This window comes from Emydura macquarii, unplaced genomic scaffold, assembly GCF_026122565.2.
Source record: "Emydura macquarii macquarii isolate MOO-44397 ecotype Brisbane River unplaced genomic scaffold, CSIRO-AGI_Emac_v2 contig_3390, whole genome shotgun sequence".
Taxonomy (NCBI): Eukaryota; Metazoa; Chordata; order Testudines; family Chelidae; genus Emydura; species Emydura macquarii.
Window position 1 is genome coordinate 7,053,540 of NW_027133527.1, and position 25,687 is coordinate 7,079,226.

At 46.4% G+C, this 25,687-nt stretch overlaps 1 protein-coding gene and 1 long non-coding RNA gene across 11 annotated transcripts in view; one reads left to right on the plus strand and one right to left on the minus strand.

The window, feature by feature from the left end:
* TNRC6A (trinucleotide repeat containing adaptor 6A) overlaps positions 1-25,687 on the plus strand; it is a 164,461-nt gene that overhangs the window by 66,301 nt on the left and 72,473 nt on the right. For 7 of the 10 annotated variants that reach the window (XM_067534169.1, XM_067534170.1, XM_067534171.1 and 4 more), the window contains exon 1: positions 25,231-25,429. The exons of the other annotated variants lie outside the window; for them this stretch is intronic. In XM_067534169.1, coding sequence (XP_067390270.1) covers positions 25,425-25,429 — 5 coding nt within the window. In that variant the 5' untranslated portion in view covers positions 25,231-25,424. Of the gene's footprint in view, positions 1-25,230; positions 25,430-25,687 lie in introns of those variants that run through there. 10 annotated transcript variants of the gene reach the window in all.
* On the minus strand, positions 23,502-24,781 carry LOC137144053 (uncharacterized). The gene is made up of 2 exons (XR_010917314.1): positions 24,542-24,781; positions 23,502-23,927 (listed from the first exon to the last, which is right to left on the minus strand). It is a non-coding gene; the product is annotated as an uncharacterized lncRNA (long non-coding RNA).

Sequence of the window (25,687 nt, forward strand, 5' to 3'; positions counted from 1 at the left end):
TCTGTTCTCCCTGTCGATGCCTGCTTCATCTCAGAATCTCTGGATCTTCCTTTCGGGACTGTGTGTTGCTAGCACTGTAGAGCAGAGACCCAGAACTTTTCTCCCAGGTGTACTTTCATCTGGAATACAGGAGCCGGACTTTTTCTAACACCGTGCTGAGGGTAAAATGAAATCCGGAGTGGATTTCTAGCACTTCTCCTATGCAGATGGAACCCATCTTTTGTGCAGATATTGAGATAGATGACGGTGGCTCTGCTCATTAGAGGCAGTGGCAAAGAGTAGGTGCTGGGAGTCTCTGTATCTAAGAAGCTCTGGAATGGGAGCTCATTAACTTGAAAAATTGGGTCCAGAGGGCTCATTTGTCTGATAGCGGTTCGCTGTTTTTTCTAGCAATGTAGAAAATGAGGGAGGGGGATCTGAATCCTTTGCACAGTGACCGAGCCTTTGATTCATTCCCCCTCTGATTCATGGCCTCTGTCTCAAACTGCTTTTTATAGTATTTATTTTCTGTAGCTCTTAAGCCTGCTCCTTGGAACATACAGAGCGCCTCGTGCTGTGCAATAGATCAGACACGGTGTCGCGTTTGTAATCATGACATAGGGCGGCCCCTTTTTAAGATGCACAGGGACAAATTCCCTGGTCAGACTGAGCTGTGTTTGGCACAAGGCCAGAGAGGGATAAAGGCAAAAGGTGGCTTTAGGCCGGCTCATCACTGGGCTGGTCTCCCTACAGGACCAGGGAATTCAGTCCATGAAGTCCCTTTTACCCCATGTGTGTCATCACTATTAAGAAGAAAAATCTTGCCTTTCATTCTCTAGATTCCTTTGATACTACACAGGTACATAGCTCACTCCTCAGTGTTCAGGGCAAGTGTAAAGGTACATTGGTTAAAAATCATTGTCCTTCCTTGAGTTACAAGTGATGCCTAAGATGATTACCTTGTGAGAGAGAGGAATTTTAGGTACAGAGAAGGGCAACCAAAATGATTAAAGGTATGGAAGAGCTTCCCTATGAGGAGAGAGTAAAAAACTGGGACAGTTCAGCTTGAGGGGGATGTGATAGAGGTCTATAAAATCATGAACGGTGCGGAGAAAGTGCATAAGGAAATGTTATTTACTCTTTCACATAACACAAGAACCAGGGGACACCCAATGAAAATAACAGGTGGCAGGTTTAAAACAAACATAAGGAAATACTTCCTCACACAACGCACAGTCAGCCTGTGGAATTTGTTGCCAGGAATTTGTTGTGATGGCCAAAATTATAACTGGGTTCAGAAAAGAATTAGCGAAGTTCCTGGAGGATAGGTCCACCCATGGCTATTAGCCAAGATGGTCAGGGATGTAACCCCAGGCTCTGGGCATCCCTAAACCTCTGACTGCCAGAAGCTGGGACTGGACAACAGGGGATGGATCACTCGATAACTGCCCAATTCTGTTTGTTCCCCCTGAAGCACCTGGCACTGGCCACTGTCGGCAGACAGGACGCTGGGCTAGGTGGACCTTTGGGCTGACCCAGTGTGGCCGTTCCTATGTTCTTAGAAAGCTCCTTTACTTCCCATTCTTTATGCTGTTTGTTTAGTGTTAGTGTTTTCTTTGCATGGGCCATGGAAGTGGACTGTTTGGTTTCACTTTTGTTGCTGGACGCTCCTGGATACACTGGGCGCCACACGCGGCAAGGAGAGGCGTATTTGTTAAACAAACAAACAAACCTTTTCCATAGAAATTTTAAACAAATCAAAACCAATAGCCCTGGAGACATTAGCAAAAGGTTTAGGATTTGTCAGTGTCCCTGGAGGAAGCCGCATCCATTTCTGCTTGGCCAGAGAGAGGGGTAGATCAAGGGGATCACCGAGGATCCTCTCTCTTCCACCTCACAAATATAACAGGAGGCAGAACCAGGCAGAAGGAAATCAGCGCCCAGACACAGCGAATCTACATTCCCCATAAGACAGGGTGTGATAGCGCAGGGTGGGGAGATCAACCCTAGGGCTCTGCAGAAGTTGTATAAGGAAACCCCGAGCAAATGAAACGTTCCTGGCTTGGGGTTCCTGACTGTGGTTATTATTTAATGGTTCAGCTGAGGTATCGTTTAGAGGCCCCTTGTGTTAATTGCTGTGCAAACATATAGTCTCTGCCTCGCAGAGTTTACAATCTAAAAGAAAAGGGATAAACAACTGGAGTCCTCCCAGCTCCGCACCTGCTGAGCCATTATCAGATCACATTATCCAGTGCCCGGCCTGTGCTCCTTGGTTGTCACGCCCCACTCCAGGAACCTGAGCCGAGTGCTGGGGAATCTACAGCCACCGTGTGATGTCAGCAAGGAACCCTGGGAAACGTGGTGGGTCTGACTTGCAGCTCAGGTACCTCTTGAACTAAGGCTGAGGCTCACAGCAGAAGCTGGGCTGGCACGTGAACCCTGTGGAACCGCCCAGTTGCACACAGCACTGCTTGGCTCTTCATGTGGCATCCTCAGGGCGGGCATTGCCATCATCTCAGGCCTTTCCAGAGACTATTTCCCGGGAGGCTCCTGCACCAGGAATGCCGTCCTCTCCCTAGTACAGCGCGTTGCAGTCTGTGATGTGGAAGGAAAATCCAAATCCCAGCCTTTTGGACTGGCAGTGCACCCTGCCAAGCAGGTCTCCGGCTGTCTTGTAGGCCTTTTTGGCTGATGGGGATTCCCAAGGAAGAGGAATCAGGGGAGAGCTGTTGGAAGGCCTGTTCCTTCGCCTTAGGAGAGTCAGGCTGCTTCTAGGCACAATAGCCTTGACAACCGGGTAAAGCGCTGAGCGGCGTGTTGCTGGGTGGAGGGATGGGAATGAGATGCTACGGCACTTCTCCGGAGCTCAGAGAGTCATCTTAGTCTAGAGTCATGCATGCAAGTGCTGGGAACCCTGACAAATGAGGTGGGTCTGACTTGCAATTCAGGTACATTTGGGACTAAGGCTGGGGCTCGAAGCAAGGTGACGTTTTAGCGGGTGCCCGTATTGCAGCACATCTGGACAGCAAGGACTGTGTGATGGTGCTGAGCCAGAACGGATGAAGAATAGCAAATCTGTACATACCCATGGCCCCAAGGACGGGACCCAGTCACTCCGGTAGCCATTGTTGCTTCTCCATGCACCAGACAGTGACCCTGGACTTCATTGCAGAGAGTTAATGACGTCTCTAAAGCAGCTGAAGTTGTGACAGTCCCTTACTATCTCTTCTCCTCCCACAAGGTGGGCTGGACCACCATCCTCTCCTTCTCTGCCATAGCAGCAGCTCAGCTTGACTCGAATGCCATGTCCCTGGTCTGGCCTCGTGTCTAACGGTCTCAGTGGATGTCACAGTTAATTGTGTGCCTGACGTGTGACTGGCCGCTTGGCCACACTTTAATGCCATGATAGACGGCTCCATATTTCGCTGCTTGGGCTTGGGAGGCTGCACTCTCTCGTTCACTTCCCTCTTCGTTCTTAAAGGCCTCGCCAGTCCCTCCAGGGGTTGGCAGCCCGCCCGTTGGAGAGGGAGTCTGTTCAGAAATGTCAGCTGTAATCCAGATGCCCTGGGCTCTGGCACAGACCCTCGACACAGTCACGTGCCAGATTCTTTATTGAGAGTAGCTGCCGTGATGTCAGCTGTTTAAATACTGAGTGATGAGCCGTTTGTGTTTGCATGCTTAGCACCTCACAATCCCAGGTACACTCAAAGAAACCCAAACCTTCTCCACGCACACCGCTCTGGCCCCCACCAAGATTGTGCAGGTGCAGACTCTCCGTGGACTCCTCCAAGACACCTGCCTGAGGCCTGCAGCCATGTGAGTTGTACTTGTCAGTCTCTCCTGTCCTTGTTTTATGCTAGAGATCAACTATCCTGCAGAGTGGACATTTAGCTCTTGAGTGGGCTGTACTTCTTGTCTGCGCATGAGTTCACCTGTAAACCAGCCATGGGCCTTCTCTTCTGCCAAACCTAACTGAATTCACTTCAGCTTGGCGCTGACAATCTAGGATCTTTCAGCTGTATTTGCTAGAAGAGCCAAAAGATACCAGCATAAGATGGTCCCAATTATTAGAACCTTTCGAGTCTGCAGGGCTGGCCCGAGGATGGTTATCACAAGTACAGGATTTTTTAAGAGTCAGGCATTTCAGGCTCTTTTGCTTCTGGCCAGCCCTGCAATCCTGGGCAGAGGCCTCCCTCACAGAGACACAGTTCTGTTTCCATCACTGGCTGGAACCATGCAGGTAAAAATGAATCCGGAGTTTCCAAACCTCAGAAAAGGGGTTGGTTTGAGCTTGGCGGAAGGTTTGGGGCAGTTCTTCATCAAACAGGTTCTCCCATCCCCCTTGAGAGGGGGAAGGTGGGATAACAGGGAAGTTTCCTTTTGCCCTGCACAAAGAAAATAAATGTATTTGTAGCTGAACTCCTGAAAATAGAGGACCGGTCTCAGGAGGTTGTGAAGTCCAGGTCAACACTTCTGGCTCCTAACAAGAAAGAGTTTCAGCATCTGCAGTAACTAGTACAAATGTAAGTAATGTTCTCTTGACACAGCCAGTCCTTACCTTGAGATGCTGTTAAATTAAAAGGGAAAACTATTTCCCAGCCAAAAAAAAGGGCGCGAACTCTGTGTTAAATATAGATATATGATATGTAAATGACTCTGACAACTGAGTGAATAAAAAATGAAGGTTTAAATTATTGAGGGATAGGAGGAGCTGGTGCATGCAAATAGCATTAATGTAGAACCAGGCAGCTCTCTGAACAGGGAAGGGAGGTTTGGAAACGTAATTACTTCCTTTAAGAAAAGAGCTTAAATAAAAGCCAACAGAACCAGCACATGTTTATTTCAAAGGCTTTTCTTTCTATCGTGTCGCTTCATTCCGCTGTGGTATTTTTCCCCTCTGCAAAGCAATGAGAGGAATTGGAGGCTGCTGAATATTTTAGCTTTAATTAAAATAAGATAAATGAAGTTTTGATTGCTACATGAGAATAAATGAGTCCCAGAGACTGCCTGTCATCGGCTCTTGGCTCGCAGTGAGATGGCGAGTAGAAGGTGTTTGCTAATTGATTTGGTGGGGATAGAACCTTTTCCATCCTGACTGTTGTTGCAATCAAATTATATTATATCATCATCACCAGGAAAACCATGATGGTCTGAGAGCGTTTTGAAGAGTAACGTTTATTCAACCCAACTAGAAGACATACTCCAGGCTGGGATCGCAGCCAGCTAATAAGTGCTAATGATATTTAAATCATGAAAAAACAATCTGGTTAGTTCGTTTATTTTATTTTTTTTAGGCTCCAGGAGTACAAATAAAGAGAGAATGCAGTGTACCGAGCTGGGGTGGTTTCTGTGCCCTTCTAACACCAGAACGGCTTTCTCAGCGGGAAATGCGTTGGGTGTAGGGGATGCTAGTTGTTTGAAGTGGCAAATAGAAAACTAGTTGGTTATTTTTTTAAGTGGTAAAGTTGCCAAATTATTTTCACTGGGGGAATAGCTTCCTTGTACCCACAGTACATTTTGAATGGCTCTTGGCGTATTTACATTTATACCTGCATGAGCTTTCTAAGGGCTGACAGGGCAAGTTACTGGATTTCATGCTCCTAATTCCAATGCATGGTGGCCTGGGAGGAGCTGTTAAAGCTATAGATCAAAATGGCGTTTATTAGAAAAGTGCCTACCTAGGGATTCCGGCTCTTAATCTATGATGTGTTGTGTGCTGACAATGTGCTCTGCCCTGTTCTGTCTAATCTATCTTTCTAGCTGTTTATATGGCCCTCATCACTGTAGTACTTGAGTGCCTCCCATTGCTTAAAAAATGACAGCGTTGTCTCTCTTCCTGGCCTGACATGAGAAGCGGAGGGGGGGGGGCTTTTCTTCAGGTATTTATTTCAGGTGAATGAATCTGAGAAAATGCGGGTGCTCTTGTGGGACAGAGAAGAAGGTGGGTTTCTGCATGCAAAGAAGAGTGGTCATTCTCATTTCTTTACAGGGATATGTTCCATAATCACGGTCTGGCTTCTAAGCAAGTTTTGTCTCCCGCAGTCACGAGTCTCCCCTCAATGGCTGGCAGTAACTTCATTCCAGGGGAACGCAGCTGTCCTAGGTAGCCATGGTCACGGAGGGAGAGAAGGGCTGATTTGACAAGCTGACGGCAGCAGCCTGTGATGGAAGGGATGATTAATGGAGGCGAGATCTTCGAGGCACTTCCCTCTCCCCGTTAGCGTTATTTCAGCCTTACCTGGATTCAGTGTCAGCCAGTTGCTCTTCATCCAGGTGCTGAGCTCAGCTAGGCTGCCAGAAAACTGGGAGGTGGTGGTGGTTTCCGTTGGCATGGAGGAGCTGTAGAGCTGGGTGGTGGCCTCATATAGTTGACCCTTCAGGCCAAGCTTCAGCTGGGTGGAGAAACCACCCTCTCTGAGATCTGGGAGCCATCCAGGCAGCACACCACCACACACTGTGTGTTTTAGGTGATCAGTCCCACTGCGCAGAGAGTTGCTACTTCAAGCCCATCGTCACTGCTCATCACTGGTGAGCAGCCCATATACGCAACTGTGTTGGGATAACCCATCCTCTGAAGTTTAATCACAAATGCAAAGTCTTTGTGCAGATAATCTGAGAGCAGAAAGAGGCTGAATAAACTGTTCAGTGTGAATTTCTGTCCGTAAGAGTCTAGCAGGGGCCTGGAACTGTTGCATTAAAGTTGCTCATTGCACGCACAGGTATCCTGTGTACTGACCAAACAAGGAAAGAGAATTCCTTCCTGATCCATTCAGCTTGTGCCCTGAAGGGTGAGATCCACTTCCTTTGTCATCTCTTTTGACGACCCTGTTATCTCAGCTGTCTAAGCTCCACTCAGACCCCTGTTAAATTCAGCTAACTCGCGGATCTACTTACACAAGTAAAACTTCCCTTACTGAATGAGTCTGTCAATGAAAAAGCCTGGAGCGTGCAAGAGATACTTTAATTTTGCCATGGAGACTAATTTGTGGGGAAACAGTCTGCCAAAGCCTTTCTAGATGATTTTATTTCAGATGATGCCAATCGTTGATCTGTCATTGTAGCATCTAAACGCTTTCAGCTACATCATATCTGCAGGGCAAGGCCCCTGGTGGAATTCATGGAGTCTTCTGAACTTCTCCTTTGCCTGGTCTAAGGAAGGCCTGTGGGAGATATAAATAAAACATCTTCATGCTTTTCTTCTGCCGCTACCCTTTCTCCTTGGAACATCCCCCTCAGTTAATCCATAAAGATACTGCCCGCTTCATCTTCTGCCAGGATGCCTGCAAGAAACCAGCCAACGTGTAACTAGTGCATTTATGGGGTGGCTGGGGAGAGCCAATACTTCTATAATATGCAGCTAAAATAAATAGCTAATGTATATTTGAATTGTTTAATTTTTTTTTTAATTACATAAATTGCCTGTTTCCCCACCACCCTTCCTACGTTACTTGTCGGATGGTGTAGGAAGCTCCTGTGGGGAGTGACCATGTCTACCTGTGTGTATGTGTCCTGTGCCTAGCACACTCGTGACCAGAGACCATAATATGATAAACCTCACAGATATATTGTGAGAAAGCTTTATCAAACAGGAAAGTCTTCTAGCATGCCCTGGATTAGTCTAATCTCCTCGGAAAGTTGTCCCCAGCCAGCCTCCCCTGCCCCCATGACTGAGAATGCTTTATCTGTAGCTTCCTCATGCTTCATCCTAAGCTATGTCAGCTGCAGCGTCCCAGAGGAGCACAACTGTCTTGGGAGGTCATGGGTGGGGACACACTAGCTGATGGATCTGGGTCCTAACCCATTGATGGTTTTGAAGATCAGGACAGGGCCTTAGACTGGGAGCCAGTGGAGGGACTGGAGCCCTCAGGTGATGTGTTCACAGTGGCCTTTCCTACTGAGAAAGCAGGTTGCCTTATTCTTTCTGAACGTGAGCTTCTGCATTGTTTCTACATTCCTTCCTGGGTACAGTGAGTTACAGGAATCCAGTTGGGAAGTGACGAATGCGTGGATCACTGGGACCAGCAGTTGTGAGGGGGTGAAGTTTCCTTGCAAGCTGCAGATAGAAGATGTTTTTTTCCACTGCCAGGTCATCTAGCTTAGTGATGATGGAGCAGAATTTTTAGGCTTTGCGTCACTTTGGAGAATTGGGGCAGGTGTCTTACACAGAAGGACTGCTTCTTGGAAGTACTCCCTCTTCCAGCTAGCAACATGGGCCTTGTTCAGGTCTAGCTGGAGCCAGCGTCTCCCTAGTCAGGTGCTGATCTCCTCTCAGCATTGTGACATGCTAGTGACGGAGTTGATTGTGTCTGTGAAAAACGAGTTGCACACCTGGGTGCCATTGGCTCATTGCAGCAGCAGTGTGGGAAACACCTCCCAGAGTGGTCTCATATAGCTACTGAAGAGGGGTGGGGGCAGGATAGACCTCGTGGGACTATGCAGATGAGGGCTTCTGGAGAACAAGAACAGTTATCCTCCCCCCCCACCCTCATTGAGCCACTGTTGTTTTGCATCCAGCTGCACTTCAGCTATTTCATGCACATGGGTCACCAGCACAATGGGCTTGGCTGTGTCAAGAGCTGTAGTGAGATCAGGCAGTCTGAGTTCTACGGGACGGCCTGTATCCAATGCCATGTCACCACCACCTCTTAGTGTCCCTAAGGTTGTCTTCTAACTGGTCCTGTCCTGAAGCATGCAGGATGTTGGCAGACATCACATGATGTCACTGCTTTCTCCTGGACTGTCTGCAAGTGGGGCCATCATTGCTGGCTTTCATTGTGGTATCTGGGCACTGCACTATCTCACCCGTGCTTTTGCATTACAGCAGGGAGAAGTGTGCCACTCCGGTGCCTCGTGTTCTGTGCTCTTAGGAAACTTATCCCACACTTCTGCTAAACCCATGCACGGACGCAGACATTCCCGAAGAACTCTGTTTGTCTCCAGCCCTGCTAGGCCAGGACAGCGCACACCCCAGCTGATGCTCCATCCTGCCCTGCCAGCGGAAGAGATTAGGTGTCGTCCCACATTTCAGCTCGTACATCGCCCCTGTGGGAGACCCTGGCTGGCCTCTGGGACAGACTGTGCAGCGCTCAGGCCTGGTGCCTGCATTTCTTGGCTTTTCTGGGTTTCAGTCCAACCAGAGTGTAGCTTTCTTTTCTCTCTGGTTTGGCTGCCTTAGTCTCCATGGCAACGTGCATTCCCCTCTGCGGAGGCATCAGCTTTGCTTGCCACCTCCCAGCTCTGCATTTGTATTCTGCTCCTTTGTCTTCTGCTACGCCTTGGCAGCCGGCCAGGCCAGGCATCCATTTCAAAGCAGCCTTTGTTTTATTGGCAAAATGGCTAGTCAGAAATGTATGTGATTTAATCAGGCTGAGAACACTTTGTTTCCTTGCCTTGTTTCTTCCCCCACAACTGTAGCCCGTTTGTTCAGCAGAGCTGGGTTTTACCTGAGCTCCCCGGTGGGAGGAAACACCATGGCTAGCAGCTCAACCCACTAGGAGAATCTCCTTAACATGAATTCTGCATCAGATGCAGTGCACCAAGGGGTGTGGGGTAGAGGGAGGATTTATTTCGCTTTCCTGCTCTGTTTATCTTTGAAAATTTATTTCAAAGTCAGGCTTGTCATTTTGGGAGCAACTTGTCCGTGCTGCTCAGATAAAACAGGTTTTCTCAAGTGCCTGAGAAACCCAAGAGCTGACACCCCGATCTCCCTTCCTGGAACAGCGGAGAAAGCACCTGACGAGGAAACCAGAGACCAGAATATGGCTCATGCATCCATCTTTTCCCTTTGCTTGCCTGTGGCTGCCTTCCCCCTGTAGCCATGGTGGGAGGGTCGAACGCTGAGCAGCTGTAGGCCATTTTAATTGCCGGTGAACTCCCAACAAGCCATTTTTGTTCCTCTCGCGAGGCAGGTTTGGATCTCAGCAGACGTGGTGGCTGTGCACGTGTTTGTGTTTGTAAAAGTATATAAATAGATATGCAAATTAGATGGGACCCACGGACTCCTGGCACATTGCCAGCGTGGCCCTGGGTGTCAGAGAGCGGAAGTCCTCGCTGCTGAAACGGCTGCGAGGCTGAAGTCTGCTTTGTTGCACTGAGTGCCCTCGCTCTTCCGAGGTGCAATGAGGCTGCGCTGGGCACTGCAAAAAGATGCCGTTGCACTGCACCAGTGAGTGGCTCGGACCGTCATTACGTGGCCACTCCCTATATCGCACTGAGATCAGAGATGAGAGGGGAGGAAAAGAGGATGGTTGAACTAGAAAGATCTGGGACTTCAAATCAGTCCAAAGGAGAAGCAACCTCCTGGCACTGATAAGAAGCAGAACAGCTCCATCAGCAGCATGTCCTCAGACACAAGCGTCACTGAAACAGAGAGAGCTTGGCAACAAAATGGTGGAAGACGTTATGCCACAGTGAGGGGGGAAAGCGTGAAGGTTTCCAATCTTCTCTGCATTCTGTCTTGAAAGACCTGGCTGAGAATCAGGCGGTGCGAGAGCTGCAAGTGACACTGACCGTGGGAGCTCAGCAGGAACATGAAGGCCGGCTCCTGACCTTGCAGAAGAAACAGCAACAGTTTGAGGAATGAGCAGAAGAGAGTTAACTCAGGGTCGCTGGGAAAGTATTCCCATGTCCTAACCAATGCCCACCCTCTTATCTTTGAGATCAGTGGTTCTCCAGGGTGCAGGTACCCCTGGGAGTATGCCAAGGTTTTCCAGGGGGTACATCAACTCATCTAGATATCTGCCTAGTTTTACAACAGGTTGCATAAAAAGCACTAACAAAGTCAGTACAAATTAAAATTTCATACAGACAGTGACTTGTTTATACTGCTCTTACACTGAAATGTAAGTACAGTATTTATATTCTGATTGATTGATTTTATAAGAAAAAATGAGAAGGTCAGCAATTTGTCAGTAATAGTGTGCTGTGAGACTTCTTTATGTTTTGTCTGATTTCATAAGCAAGTAGTTTTTAAGTGCGGTGAAACTTGTGTATACACAAGACAAATCGGCCTCCTGAAAGGGGTACAATAGTCTGGAAAGGTTGAGAGCCACTGTTTTAAATGACCCTGATCCAAACACACCTATCACTTCTCCCAGTAGGAGTTTATCGTTAAAATGTACATAAACCACGTGGGTTTGCTAGAATTCCTGTGGCTCGATGCACCATGCTAGTGTGCAAGGTGCCAGGGATTCTCTTGGCCAGAGAGGGGTGAGATTTACATATGCCTGTGCTATAAAGTGTAGAAACAAACATGCCAAGTGTTCAGGTTGCATTACTCGACTGCACATCAAGCAGCCAAACCAACAGCAGGGCTAGGCTAGTGCAGACACCAAAGATCTGCACCTGGAACAAAGCTCAACTCCCCCAGTCCTTGCCCACCTCCCAAGCCAATACGGCAAAAAGGGCAGACTGGGAGTGTGATGTGCCGCTCGCCCCCTCCCCTCCCAGCTGGCAGAGGCATTATAGCAGGCTTGGGATTCTGCAGTTAGCCATGTTTAGCCTTCACATATCTGTGGCTCAGGGCAGCGGGGCGCAGGAAGGAGGAAAACTGCTTGCACCTTGGGCTGCTCCCTTTGTGGGGAGATCATTGTTCTGTTATATTACGGTTGGGGGCGGGGGATGCAGCTTCTGGCCTCGCAGCTGTAGGAGGACAGAGTTTATATTTCTCTAACTCGCAGCCAGTCTGTGAAGTATTTTATTACATCATTCGGACAAGATGCAATACCAAGGTCCTCCCCACTGCAATCATTAAGATCCCCCGGCTCTTTTTGCTGGAGTAGAAGTGAAATGACATTTTGCTGCCTAAAATTCCTTGTAGGCAGAGTAGCTGTAGCTGTGTCGGTCCCAGGATATTAGAGAGACAAGGCGTGTGAGATGAGAACGCTCTGTGGGTCTATCTACACAGCAAAGGAAAACCCACAGCTGGCCCATGCCAGCTAACTCGGGATCCAGGGGCTCGGGCGGCAGGGCTGTTTTTTTGCTGTGTAGCCTTTCTGGGCTCGGGCTGGAGCCTGGCTCTGGAACTTTCTCACTTCATAGGGTGCTAAAGCCCAGACTCCAGCCCGAGCCCAACATCTCCACAGCAGTGAAACAGCCCCGCAGCCTGAGTCAGCTGGCATGCTGTGTGGACATGAACTGGGTGGCTCGAAAGCTTGTCTGTCTCACCAACAGAAGTTGGCCCAGTAAAAGATATTGCCTCCCCTACCGTGTCTGCTTCAATTCCTTGGTAATTCCAGTGAATACAGCATTCCCCTGCACTTCTTGTCTTGAACTGCTGGGCAGTGGGGCTCTGCTAGGCTGCTGCTGGATTTTGGGCAGGAGTAAAGTGATTCCTGTTCGCAGAAAGAATGCAAGGCACTGTGGGAGGAAATGTTCTATATAAATGTAACTGCTACTTGCTGCCATACTGTAGGAGTTGGGTGGCTTCCTTCACAAACACAGGTATGAGACAAAATGTCTTTGGTTTCAGATCTGAAACCTTGTTTAGTTCTGTCCATCTTTTTAACGGCAAATGGAGATGAGCGAATTTCTTTCAAGAGGGAACCGCTGCTGTCATGGCGGAGCTGCTCTGGCGAGCACAACATTGAGGGATTTTAAAGTGGAAAGTCTAGCCTAGAGAGTGAGGCAGCAGCCAGCCATTGACACACGGTGCATGCGTGGGAATGCTGCTGGCCTGCTCTTGTCATTCTGGTTTTTGTGATGACCAAGATTAACTGCCAGGATTTGGCATAGTTTGCAGATGTTTTTATACATGCTGCAGAAAAATGCTGCAGGCGGGGACGAACAAATCCCCTGCTTTGGAAAGGCCAGGAACACAGTGTTGAGGGGGGCCATTTTCCTTGGTTTCTGCATGCAAATAACTCACTTTTGGGGGAGGCAGAGTGGGAAAAGGAAGTGCAGTGGGGCTGGGTCAGTTTAAGAGAGCCACTCAGTTTTAACAAGCACATGCCTAGTACAGGAAATCATTTCAAAGAAGAAGCATTAGAGGCATTTCTTAAATGTTAATAATTGTTCACAGAAGTGTCCCCCTTTTGCTCCTGAATGAATTTGTCATTACAGAAAACATAAGTGATTGCAGTTATTCCTCACAGCCTGTCCTCTCCCATCACAGAGCTTCATGACTGATTCCTACATGCTGTGGAAGACATACAATATCAGATTATTCCTGAACTGATTAATACATTCAAGTGAGGCTATACCAAAGCAGCTTCATTTACTCTTACATGTTTCCCTTAAAGAGTTACATCATTCTGTGACTGGGTAACAAATGACTGTACTACAGGAATTCAAAAGCCCTACAATGCAAAATCCTCCCATTCATGAGCGGGCCCAAACCAGCTGCTGTATTTGAAATTCACATCTTGGCCACTGCCTTCTGTATCTGGGAGAAGTCCATTTGGATCTGTATGGGTGAGGGGGAGACAAACCCAGATCAGTGGGATGAAAGAGAGCTTGGATTTTGCACAGCCTACATTAGAGTCATTTTCCTAAGGCTGATGTTAGCTTTTCGATAGTGAATAGTTCCAGAGGGGTAGCGGTGTTCGTCTGTATACAGCAAAAACGAGAGTTCTGTAGCACTTTAAAGACTAACAGATTTAATTTCTGCAGGCATAAGCTTTCGTGAGCTGCAACCCACTTCATCAGATACAAGAAATAGAAATCAGATGGGGGGTATATATATACATCCAAGGGTAAGGAACAGCAATGGGGAGGGTAGGTGTTAGCAAAGTCCATTCAGTTGGAGTAGCTGAGGCCTATTCACAACCATTGATTAGGAGGTGAGAATGTGTGAACAGTGACAATTACTTCTTGTAATGAGAGAACCATTCCAAGTCCCTGTTCAGACCCAGTCCGATTGTGTCAAGTTTGCATATGTTCCAGCTCTGCAGTTTCTCGCTGAAATCTGTTTTTGAAGTTTTTTTGTAGAAGTATAGCAACTTTCAAGTCAGCTACAGAGTGTCCTGGGAGATTGACATGCTCTCCGACTGGTTTATGGATGTTACCATTTTTTATGTCTGATTTGTGTCCATTTATTCTTTTGCGTAGTGACGGTCCGGTTTGGCCAATGTACATGGCAGAGGGGCATTGCTGGCACATGATGGCATATATTACATTAGTAGATGTGCAGGTGAATGAGCTCCTTATGATGTGGCTGATGTGGTTAGGACCTGTGATGGTGTCACTAGAGTCGATATGCGGGCAGATGTATACCCTTGGATGTACACCCTTGGATGTATATATGTATACCCCCTATCTAATTTCTATTTCTTGTATCTGATGAAGTGGGTTGCAGCCCATGAAAGCTTATGCCTGCAGAAATTACATTTGTTAGTCTTTAAAGTGCTACAAGACTCTCGTTGTTTGAGCAGTGAAAGTTATTTTAAGTATGTATCTGAGGAAATACTCTATAATTTTATGAAAACAATATTTTAGACTACTTTTTTCTTCTGCAGTACATTCAGTGCTCTTTACAATCACTAATAAATAACTCGCACTCTGGGAGTCATTGCAGATCAGCATCCTTCAGTAGCTGCAGGAAGCTGAGAGTCAGAAGGTAAGTGACTTGCACAAGGTCACATAACAAATCCATAGCAGAGGCAGGAATAGAATCTAGTAGTGACTTGTGGTTTTGTGTTTTAATTGTTAGACCACACTGCCTGCCTAAAGGTAAAGAAACTTTGCTTTAGAGTGCCTCTCCAGCCTGGGACAGTCACAGGAGGTAATTAGTGCTAAAGCGCATACTGCAGTATGCGTAACTGTTCAGCAAAAGCTTCTCTATCATCACGTCGTCACGTCTAACTCTGTCATTCAAGAACTCACCAGATCACTATCCTTTTGCAGTCCTGCAACAGATAGGATTGCTGGCGTGGAAGAAAACAGTTTGTGGCAGAGCAAAAATAGTATGTAGTATTATTGTAGAGTAATGCAAAATTAAATGGTCCAAGTCTGCAATTAATCTAGCTGTAATCAGTGTTGCCATAGAATAAGTCAGGGGTTCTGAACTGTTTTCCCTGTGCAGCTGCAATAGGCACTGCGACCCACTATTAACCCTTCTTGAGGAAAATTATTGTTAATTATGACATACGCACAAACTATCACACTGTAAATAAACAATATGCATGTTTCCTTTTCATTTTAAATTGCGCTGGCAGACCACCTGGGACTCTGCTGTGGCCCACCTTTCGGCCCTGGCCCACAATTCGGGAACCCCTAGTATATGTCATTAAATAACCATTGATTACAGAGAGATTTAGCCTCAATAGACAATGGTGTAAGAGAGACTGAACAAACATAGGCAGCTATCCTAACAACAGTGGTCCATCTGGGCTGAGTTGGATGTGCAGCCGCCAACTGGACCTAGCTGGACCTCTGCCGACACTGCTGCTAACTCTCTGCATGCTGTGGTTGGATCAGCCTCCCCTGTAAAGGCTTGTAACACCTCACTGGCAGCCTTGCCTTACCATTGTGCTGCACAGTGCTGTGTGGTGGGTGAAAAGACTCCACGAGGGTCCCAGAGCCCAGGCTCCAATCCAAGTCCAAATGTCTACGCTGCCGTTTTATAGCCCCACAGTCTGAGCCCCACAAGCCCTAGTCAGCTGACCCCAGGCAGCCGCGGGTGTTTTATTGCAGTGTAGACGTACCCTGAGACCCTGATCCAAAGCCCATTGAAATGGATGGAAAGACTCTCCTCAGGCCTTGGAAGCAATTCCAACATAACCCTGATCACTGAAGGCTGAGTGGTGCCGACTGGATGAAACTACAGAAAATAAAAGAACAATGAACACATCCATGTGATGTTTCTTTGGAAGGGCAATGCAACCCTCATAAATAAAGAAAGATTGGAAATGTCTATTGCATTGCACCACTTAGGAGACCAGGGGATGTGAGGAAGGAATAATTGGCTGGATACAGAGTAAAATTTAGACTCAGCGATTCCATTTTACAGTTGGCAGCTTTCCCAAACACAGAGCAGGGAAAGCAAGTTGTGCCAGCTTTAAAACACAGGGAAATTCTTTCTTTTCTAATGTTTTTTCTGATTTAAAGGATAGGATTAAATTCTCATCTAATGACCTCTAGTGCCTGCTCTCCTGACTCTGATCACCCTGTAATGCTGGAAATGCAAGTGAAGCCTGGTGGGTAGGCAATGAATTTTCTTTTCCTGAGCACAGATCTAATGGCTGTTTGTTATTGCAGCCTGTGAAATAGGCACTGGTTGTTTAATCACAAGTCCTACTATGAGATTTTGCTCTTTGCTGGCTGTGTTCCAGCTCTTGTTGGAGGAGAAGCCAAACCCTTTTTTTTAGCAACTTCCAAATCTTTCTTTCTTGTTCCGAATCCTACAAAGACTTAAGTAATCCTTGCTTATGCAAGAAGTCCAGCTGACTTCATTGGGCCTGCTCGTGTGAGGAAGAATTACTTGTATGAGTAAAGATTGTCTGATCAGGCCCTGTGTAATTATCCCTTAGCACCGGGCTAAGACTATTTTAAAATGCTCCAAAACAGAAATAAATAAAAGCTCTACAATGAGCGGAGAAAGGAGGCTTCTTGTTGAGTAACACACAGTGTCTGTGTGTTAACAAGAAGACTGGTTCCCCCATCTGTCAGATCAGCTAATTTAGATTATTTAAGTCAAGTGCAATTTTGAAAACAATCTGTTTTGCTCATGACACCATCTTCATTCTGTGTAATGATGCTGAATGTAACAAGCGGCAAAGGGTTATTGACTGCAAATTCACCACATTCCCAGGCTTGCACTTCTCACATCGACTTATAAAAGGAGCCCCTTGCTTTATTTTCCCCAGACATTAGGCAGAAAGTATTTTCTAACATGTCGGCTTTACAACTTCACACTGAAGCCCTCATTTTGTATGAAGGCTTGACAGCAAATTGCAGATAAAGGGAAAGTGTGGGGGGAGTAGAGAAACATTGAAATGATGCCAGATAGTTTTTAACTATTTTAGTCAGAACATTTCTTTATCGTCTTCATTTTTCTTTTCTTTTCTTTTCTTTTCGTTGTTGATTGCGTTATGTGAACATCTTAATTAAGGAGAAAGTTACACTGGTAGTTCAAGAAGGAAGGAACCATCAAGATGTCAGCTCAGACTCCGTGGGCGTGGGTGGCAGCTGAACTGCAATGCTAGGCAGGGGCTGGGGGATAGGTGTGTGAAGGGGGCAGAGACCAGAAGACCATGTCTAGCTAAGGGTGAAAGTGTAACATTATAGGGTTGCTGGGTGTCTGGTTGAAAAGGGAACATGGCAATGTCTGGTCAGCACTGCAGACACTAAAAGTCCATTTACCATGAGCAACAGGAGGTGCCGGGTCATCAACCTGCGCCAGCCATGAGCATAGTTTGGGGAGGCACTGCCCCCCACCCCTGATTTCTGCGAGGGCCGAGCAGGGCTTGCTCTGCTCTGCCGGTCGGAGATGGAAGGGGGGCTCTATCCTTCCCATGCTGCACCAGCTCACTCCATCCCTCTCCAGCTGAGGCTGGCAGCTCCTGGATGCTGCCTCCTGGGTCCTGTTACCTATCGTCATCCTCTTCTCCATGTGCTGTGTCCTGTTTCTGTATAATGGTGAATGCCCAGGGGGCAGGAGGTGAGGTCGGAGGAAGTTGCAGTGGTGAAGGAAGGGGGATAGGGAAATGGGGTAAGGGGGACGGAGGGAATGGGATGGGGTAGGGGACAGTGGGAAGAGGAAGGGGCTAGGAGGATGGGGCAGGGGGAAGGGAAGGGAAGTAGGGTTGTCACTTGTCCGGGTTTACCGGACGGTCTGGTTTTCGGCTTGTGTGTCCGGGTGCCATTTAGGGTTGCCAGGTGTCTGGTTTTTGGACATGGCAACCTTAAATGGCACCCGAACCAAAAGTCCTGTTACTGTGGGGCGGGGGGAGGCTCTGGGTCATTGACCTGCCCCAGCTTCTGCTTAGCAGGGGCCACTTCCTAACTGCAGGCAGGCTCCTTGAGAGGATCCAGTGAGTGAAGGGAGGGGAATGGGGAGAGGAGCAGGGGTGGGCCTTGTGAGGAAGAGGCGGGCAGAGGGGGTCCAGTTACCAGCATTTAGAAAGGTTGCAACCTTAAACAGTAAATGAGCTATATTGGGCAACTGCCTGAACTCACTGGGCAGGTTTTTCACCCATTGGTAGAAGTTTCCATTATTAGTAATTATTGGTAGTACTGTAATGCCTAGGAGGCCTAGTCACACGAGGGCCCCAACGGTGTCACCTTAGCTCTCCTCCAATCACCTGCTACAGAGGCTGATTTAAGCAATAGCTTACATACCACAGTTAGTAGTTCAGCAATTTCAAATTAGGGACCATTAGGAAAGGGACTGAAAATAGGCCAGGAAATACAATAATGCCACTAGATAAATCCACGGTATGCTCACACCTTGAATACTGCCTGCAGCTCTCGTTGCCCTATTTCAAAGAAGATATCTTACACTTGGGAAAGGTACAGAGAAGGGCAAAAAAAAAAAAAAAAAAAAAATGATCAAGGGCATGGAACAACTTCCACGGGAGGACAGATTAAAAAGAGTTCAGTTTAGAAAAGGGACGACTAAGGGGAGATATGATCGAGGTCTATACAATCATGAATGGTGTGGAGAAAGTGAATAAGGAAGTGTCATTTACCCTTTCACATAACACATGAACCAGGGGTCAATGAATGAAATTGATAGGCAGCAGGTTTAAAACAAACATAAGGCAGTATTTCTTCACACAATGCAGTCAGCCTGTGGAACTTGTTGCCAGGGGATGTTGTAAAGGCCAAAAGTATAACTGAGTTCAAAAAACAATTAGCTCAATCCATGGAGGATAGGTCTCTTGGTGGCAATTAGCCAAGATGGTCTGGGATGCAACACCATGCTCTGGGGTCACTAAATCTCTGACTGCCACAAACTGGGGCTGAAAGGCAGGTGATGGATCACTTGATAATTGCCCTGTTCTGTTCATGTCCTGTGAAGCTCCAGGCACTGGCCATTGTCAGAAGACAGGACACTGGGCTAGATGGACTATGGTCTGACCCAGTGTGGCCATTCTTCGGTAACTAAGGACGGATGGCAAATACAGAGTAGACCTGACCCTAGATAGAATGTAACTGGACAGCCTTACTCTTACAATCTTCTTGGGAGCAAAACAAGAGAGAGCATTAAGGACACCCAGAATACCTGGCCTGCATCAACACTTTGGGTGGAGTAGCAGCTGCAGAATATTTCTTTGGGAGAAAATTCTTCATGGAGTTCCTCTGCACCTAACCCAGATACTTCAGCAAGGAAAAAGGGAGACAATTTGGCCCATTGTGGATATGGGCTAGTGCTGGGCCTATGCTGCCATCCATGATCCTCAGTCACTCCCTCATTATTGCCAAATTGATGAAATCCTGTATGCAGAGCAGAACACCTATGAAGTATGAAGCTCAGCATCCTATTTTGGCTTTGTCCACACAGAGCGCATGACCACTTGGTACTGCTTGCATACTGTTGCCATACAGCACCCTATGAATACTGCCACAAGAGTTGGCACTACTTTTGGAAGGTGAATTCTCACTCCTTGCACTTCCCACTGAAGACACTTTTCCAACTTGAGGGTTGTCATCTCGCTTGAATTTTGCAATGCTGTCGCTAGGCCAGGTTGCTGATGTTTTAAAACTGAAAAATTGGCCCTCTGAAGTGCACAGAAATGAGACTTTGGAAGTGGAAGATCTTGGATCAGAACCGGGGGGGGCGCGAGTGATACAGGGTTAGTTAGTGGAGCAGTTGGGTCCACTGAAGGTGTGTAAATGAGCCCTGGTATTTAGGGGTGGAATGGAAGCAATTCCTGAATAGCAAATCTCTTCCTAGGAGCGTGTATATGCATAATATTAAAGCAGAATCTACAATAATAGAGAAACCTACAGACCTTGCCTGATTGTTTTATTGACAGTGCCATAATACAGTTAACAACATGACACAACTAAAGTGCATAAAATATTTGTTACCTTCACAACTGAAGACAAACGTAGCAGCAGTTCTATTGCATCAAATACTGTCCCTTTAAAGAGAGGATGAAATAGGAGTGTGGGGAATGAGGCATGGTAACGGGAAGTGAAACAGAAATGTCAACAAAGAATAGGCTCCAGTTACATAGCTTTACACATAAATAAACCCCAAACAGCTTTTATATAGGAGGAAAAATCAGTCTCAACCCAGATTTTACTTAGAAACATCCAAGCTACTGTTAGTAACAGATAAATTGATTGTAAGATGGTCATTGCCTATTTAAGTAAGAGAAACATGAAACAGCCTCTTTATGTGTGTGTTCCAGCTGCACAATAATCCAAGTTATATTGGTGTGTAGAAACCAGACGAAAAGGGCCCTTTACTATAGGTGCTGCTCTGTTGTAAATGCTTGGCTTTAATAACACAGGGTTTCTTTAGCAGCAATATATTGCTCCCCATTCCCTCTGCCAGCAAGACAGGCTGTATTACAGCAGATGTCTGGGCACAAATGGGGGTCAAAATATATGTGAATATCAACTTGCTCACTGGTGCAGGTGCGTCAGATTTTTGACAGGTGACTAAAATAGCTTTAACTTTTTCATTAGTACCAATGGTGAGGGTAAAAGCCAAAACGAAGAGATTTTGAAGCTGGGCTGGTAAATATTCATGACAGCATTACAAGACAAAAGGCTTTCCCTTCACCAACAAAACAGCCACCTATCTGCCTCCATTCTCTTTCCTCACAATGTTTTATGATAGCACAAACGGGTCGAAATTGTGCTTATTTCCATGTTAACGGTAGAAGAGTTTAGAAATAAATTAAATTCCTGAATAGTACTGAAGGCATCTGTAAGAATAATTGTTTCCTTGAACAGTAACTGTTCAAACTCCTAGGATAGTTTGAAGTAATGCTTCAGAGCTAAATGCAGGAGCTGCTGATAAGCAACCATCTGGTGACAGGTTTATTATGCACCAAAATACTCCAGCAGTGGTAGGATGGTATAGCAGGCTAATGTATCTGAACATGTGAAAAAATAAAAAAAGGTTGGTTTGTAGAGATGTAACTACAAGTATGTCACAACCTCACTATTAGTCTGTCTGATACAGCACTAAGTCCTTTTCACTTTAGCTGTTTTGGGTAAAAACCTATTATCTATCTGCACTATTTATTACATTCTCCACTGGCAATATTGTGTCTATGTCCTTCTGTGATGTTACTGATCAGACATTGAAACCTTACTAAACGTTTATACTAACTAAACACAGAGATGTAAACATGTAAAATAAATTATTTGTACAAGTTTGAAAAATAATTAGGAATTAATCTTATTAATATACATCCCAGTATTTGTTAAAGGGACACAGCTTAAAAATAACATTGTAAACAAGTCCATTTCTTCACATAAATAAGTATTAACACTTTAGATTGCTAAAAGTGAACTTTAAACTTCTGCTTTGATGTCTACAGAAAATCAGTGAGTTAATGAGTTAATGCTAGGTAGTTAAGGCTAGTTGGCAAAAACTTTATAATAATGTTTTTAATTGCAATTGTATATATATATATACAAAACCTGTGTATACTTGATTGAAGTCCTCTTCCCCATCATGCATATGTCACCTGTCTTCTTGGGCTCTGAACCAAGGAGATATTCTGTGTGAACAGACCTCTGAAATCCATAGGGCTCCTACCTATTTGGGGTCTGCTTGCATAGGATAACTTGTAGGATCAGGGCCCTTATATTATATTATAATCTATTTGGGGAAAGGAAACTATCTTCCTGTGAGTTTGTACAATGGGCTTCTAGGCAGTACAGTAATAGAATATAAATATTAAATCACAATAAGTCAGTTTCTTGCTGTTATTTATGCTCTTTGTTTCCTTCCTATGTGTTCTGGGCTTGGATGATGAAAATCCAATCACTCCTGTTTTTTAATAGTCAGTTTCACTTTAATATTTTCACTGCTCTGATATTTTGGGTTAAAAACAAAGCAGGACAATGTTATTTGCAAAGAAAAATATGTGTGCCATAACATGATGCCTTTGAGAATGCAGTCAAAAATTGCATTGCACTATACACTTTTAATTTCCTGTCTACTATAAGCCCGGTCCTCTCTTGGCATTACAGTTTTCCAGTTCTCTCCCTCCCTTTATTCCCCTTAATCCCTTTGCTTAGCTTTATTTGCCTAAATTCACTCCTGGGGTAACTCTGTTGAAGTCAGTGCAATTAAACTATGGGTGAATTTGGCCATATATTGTTTAGCATTCTTTTATTTTCTACATCCAAGTCCCGGATGAGTCTGTATTCTTATTTGGATTATTATTTATTTAAGTACGCTTTTCATGTATTGAGGTTCATGCCCACAATGCGCTAAGTACTCTCCAAATGGTAAGGAAAATATAGTCCCTCCTCAAGATACTCACAATCAAAAGAAAGACAAAAAGCTATATAATACATTAGTAGCATGGTCAACGGGATGCTTGGCATATCTCAGCCATATTAAGTTAATGTGTTTTTTATATTAATCCCAATTACTCTTCAGACATAGTCAGTACGCTGGCTCCCCATTCTCTGTTGCATCTAACATAAGCTGGTTGTCCTCACTATCAAGGCCCTTCATGATCTGCCTCCACTCTACTTATCATCTCTCATTCACTATCAAGATGCCGTCTCCTGTATCTGGATGGCTCATAATGTCATCCTCCATCACCTTCTTAAATTTTCAAGCAAGCTCCTCTGTGCTTTCTTCCACACTGCTCCTCATTCTTGAAAGGAGCTTCCTGTGACCATCCACAAAGCTACTTCATTATTCTCCTTCAAAACCTTCCTTAAAACTCTCCTTTTCCATGTTGCCTACAAAAAACTTCACAATGGATAGGCTGCTTATGGTGGGGAGATCACTGCTTATCAAGCTGATCAATATTGTATCATTTCCCAATCCGTCTGTCTGTATCTACCTGTTGTTTCTTGCTTTATACTTAAATTGTAAGCTCTTTAGGACAGGGACCATCTTTTTGTTCTGTGTTTGTACAGCACCTAACACAATTGAGTCCTGATTCATGATAATGGCTCCTTGGTGCTGCGATAATATAAATAAATAATAAAAACAAGTCACTAGTAGGATTTGTGGCAGAAGAGTCTTCAGGAATAACATGAATGCAGAGAGAGCAGTAGATACTGGCCATGCTGCTGAGCTTCCTTCTTTTCCATTTCTAATATATTTTTTTACCTCCTATTTTATTTAGCTGTCTCTTATGAAACAACATTAACCCCTTCTTGTTACTTTCATACTTCATTTTAGAGAGACCGCAGACTATTGTCTTACTTCTGATGCTTACCTAATAGTTTAATTCTGATTCCTCAAAATTTGTGTTTTTTCTCTGTGTTTTATACAGGGCTGAGCACACTGGCAGTGCCAAGAAAATAAAATAATAATGGTCAGAAAAATTACTGTATGGAAATGGTGTTATTACTCTCCCATCCACTTGCTTTGCATTTTCTTAGGTTGCTCAGGGAAGTAATAATCTTTCTCTGTAGGATACTGGCAAGAGATGGCTTGGAATTCTGTGTTCAATTCTACTCACTTAAGCAACATAATAAGTTGAGAAATAAGATCAAAAGTAGTCACACAGCTGAAGGGGTGAATTTATTAAAAGGGATTATCCCTGTCCTTGTTGACTGCCATGGTGGCATTACAGAGTTGCCATATATTTATTTTTTTTGCTGGGGTGGATTCTTTGCATTGCAATATTGAGATGATTGTGTTGTGTCCCAAAGGTATCTCAGGGCAGTTTTATTGCCATTCAAAACTCGGATTGGTCCATTGAATATATGGCAACACAAATTCCATAGGTGCTGCTGAGGTTCAGGCAGGTCACATGTTCTCTATGAATATGAATAAGGAGGGCTTTCTGGGCGGGAGTGTCTCATGCTGTGGAGATGGATTTCTTGCATGCACTGTGTGGCAATGTCTCACCCTATAAATAAGCAGAATTAGATTTTTATTTTTTTAAATAATTTCAACTGATAATATCAATGTTTATTTTAAGCATTTTTTAATATTTGTCTATTTAAATGTTCACAGTTGCAGGAAATTGGGGGGGGGGGCGGGTTGTCGGAGAATAATTATTTAATGACAGTAAATGTTGAGATTTAAAACATTAAAGCTTTATAACCCTTAAAACACAAATTGTCACCATAAGAACGGCCATACTGGGACAAACCAAAGGTCCGTCTCGACCGCTATACTGTCTTTCAGCAGATGCCGGTGCCAGATGCATCAGAGGGAATTAATAGAACAGAGCAATCAGCGAGTGATCCATCCTGTCATCCAGTCCCAGCTTCCGGCAGTCATAGGTTTAGGAACAGCTACAGCATGAGGTTGCATCCTTTCTTGGTTACTAGCCATTGATGGACCCATCCTCCAGGAACTTAACTCATTCGGTGTGGAACCAGCTATACTTTTGACCTTTACACCATCCAGAGACAGAGAGTTAGCTGACTGTATGTTGTGTGAAGACGTACTTCCTGATGTTTGTTTTAAAGCTGCTGCCTGTTAATTTCCTGGGGTGACCCCTGGTTTTTGTGTTACCTGAAGGAGTAAATGACACTGGGTTATTCTCTTTCTCCACACCACTCATCATTTCGGAGATCTCTATTATCTCGCTCCTTAGTCCTTCCTCTCCTCCACTGGACAATCCCAGCCTTTGTCATCTCTCCTCACAGGGCAGTTCTTCCATGCCCTCGATCGCTGGGGCAGCGCGCACGGTACGGGGGGAAGGGGTGTCAGGTCCCCAGAAACGAGGCGCTCCCAGTCCCTGGGGAAGGGGCTGTCTAGGGCCTGGCCAGGCCGGGCCGGGTTTGCTGCTGGGCCGGGCCGGGCCGGGCCGGGCCAGACGCTCGGGCTTTCCTGGCACAGCAGCGATGTCGGTGCAAAGCATTGGGCGGGCGGGGTGGGAGTTTTTTTTTCACACTAATCCGGAGCGTGAGGCCAGCAAAACCTTTACACGTCGGCGCGGGCTGCGTGTGCAAAGGACGGTTGTGGGGCCGTTGACGGGGGGGAAGGGGGGGCTAACACCGTGGGGGGAGGGGTCTTTGCAGGGGTTTTCTCTCCTCACGGAGAGCCCGTGCGGGGGGAAGACGTCCAGGGCAGGGGGTGTTTGCGGTGCTGGGGGGAGGGGTGCTCTCGGTTCCTGGTTGCTAGGCGGTTGCTGGGGCGCCATGTTGGGGGGGGGAGGGAGGAGTTGGTGCCCCGGAAGTGCTGCCCCAGGCGGGTTTTCTCTTCCTGTGCGGCGGGGCCAGCGCCGGACCCGGCCAGGTTAGGACGCAGGCAGGAAATGGCGGCGACGCTGCAGCAGCAGCTGCCGGGCCCCCGAGCTCCACGGTTCCGGGCCCAGGCCGCCTAGAGAGCCGCTGAGCCAGCGCCGGGCCCGGGCCGCAGTTCCCCCGGGCCGGACTCCGAGCACTTTACATACATGAGGTGATGGGGGGAGCGCGGGAGGCGGGATATTCCTGCCCCTTGGAGAGCCCCTGCCCCGTGCCAGCCAGGCCGGGGGGTGCCCTCTGCTGATGGGGCGGCGGCGGGTGGGCGCTGCCCCGACCGGCTGCCTGCTGGAGCCTGCCCCGGGTGCCGCCCTCGGGCTGCGCGGCCCTTAGTTTCAGTTCGCGTCGCCCGGCTGCCCCTGGGCTCGAACATCCGAGTCCGGCCGGTGCCCCCGAAGGGCGGAAAACGCGGCTG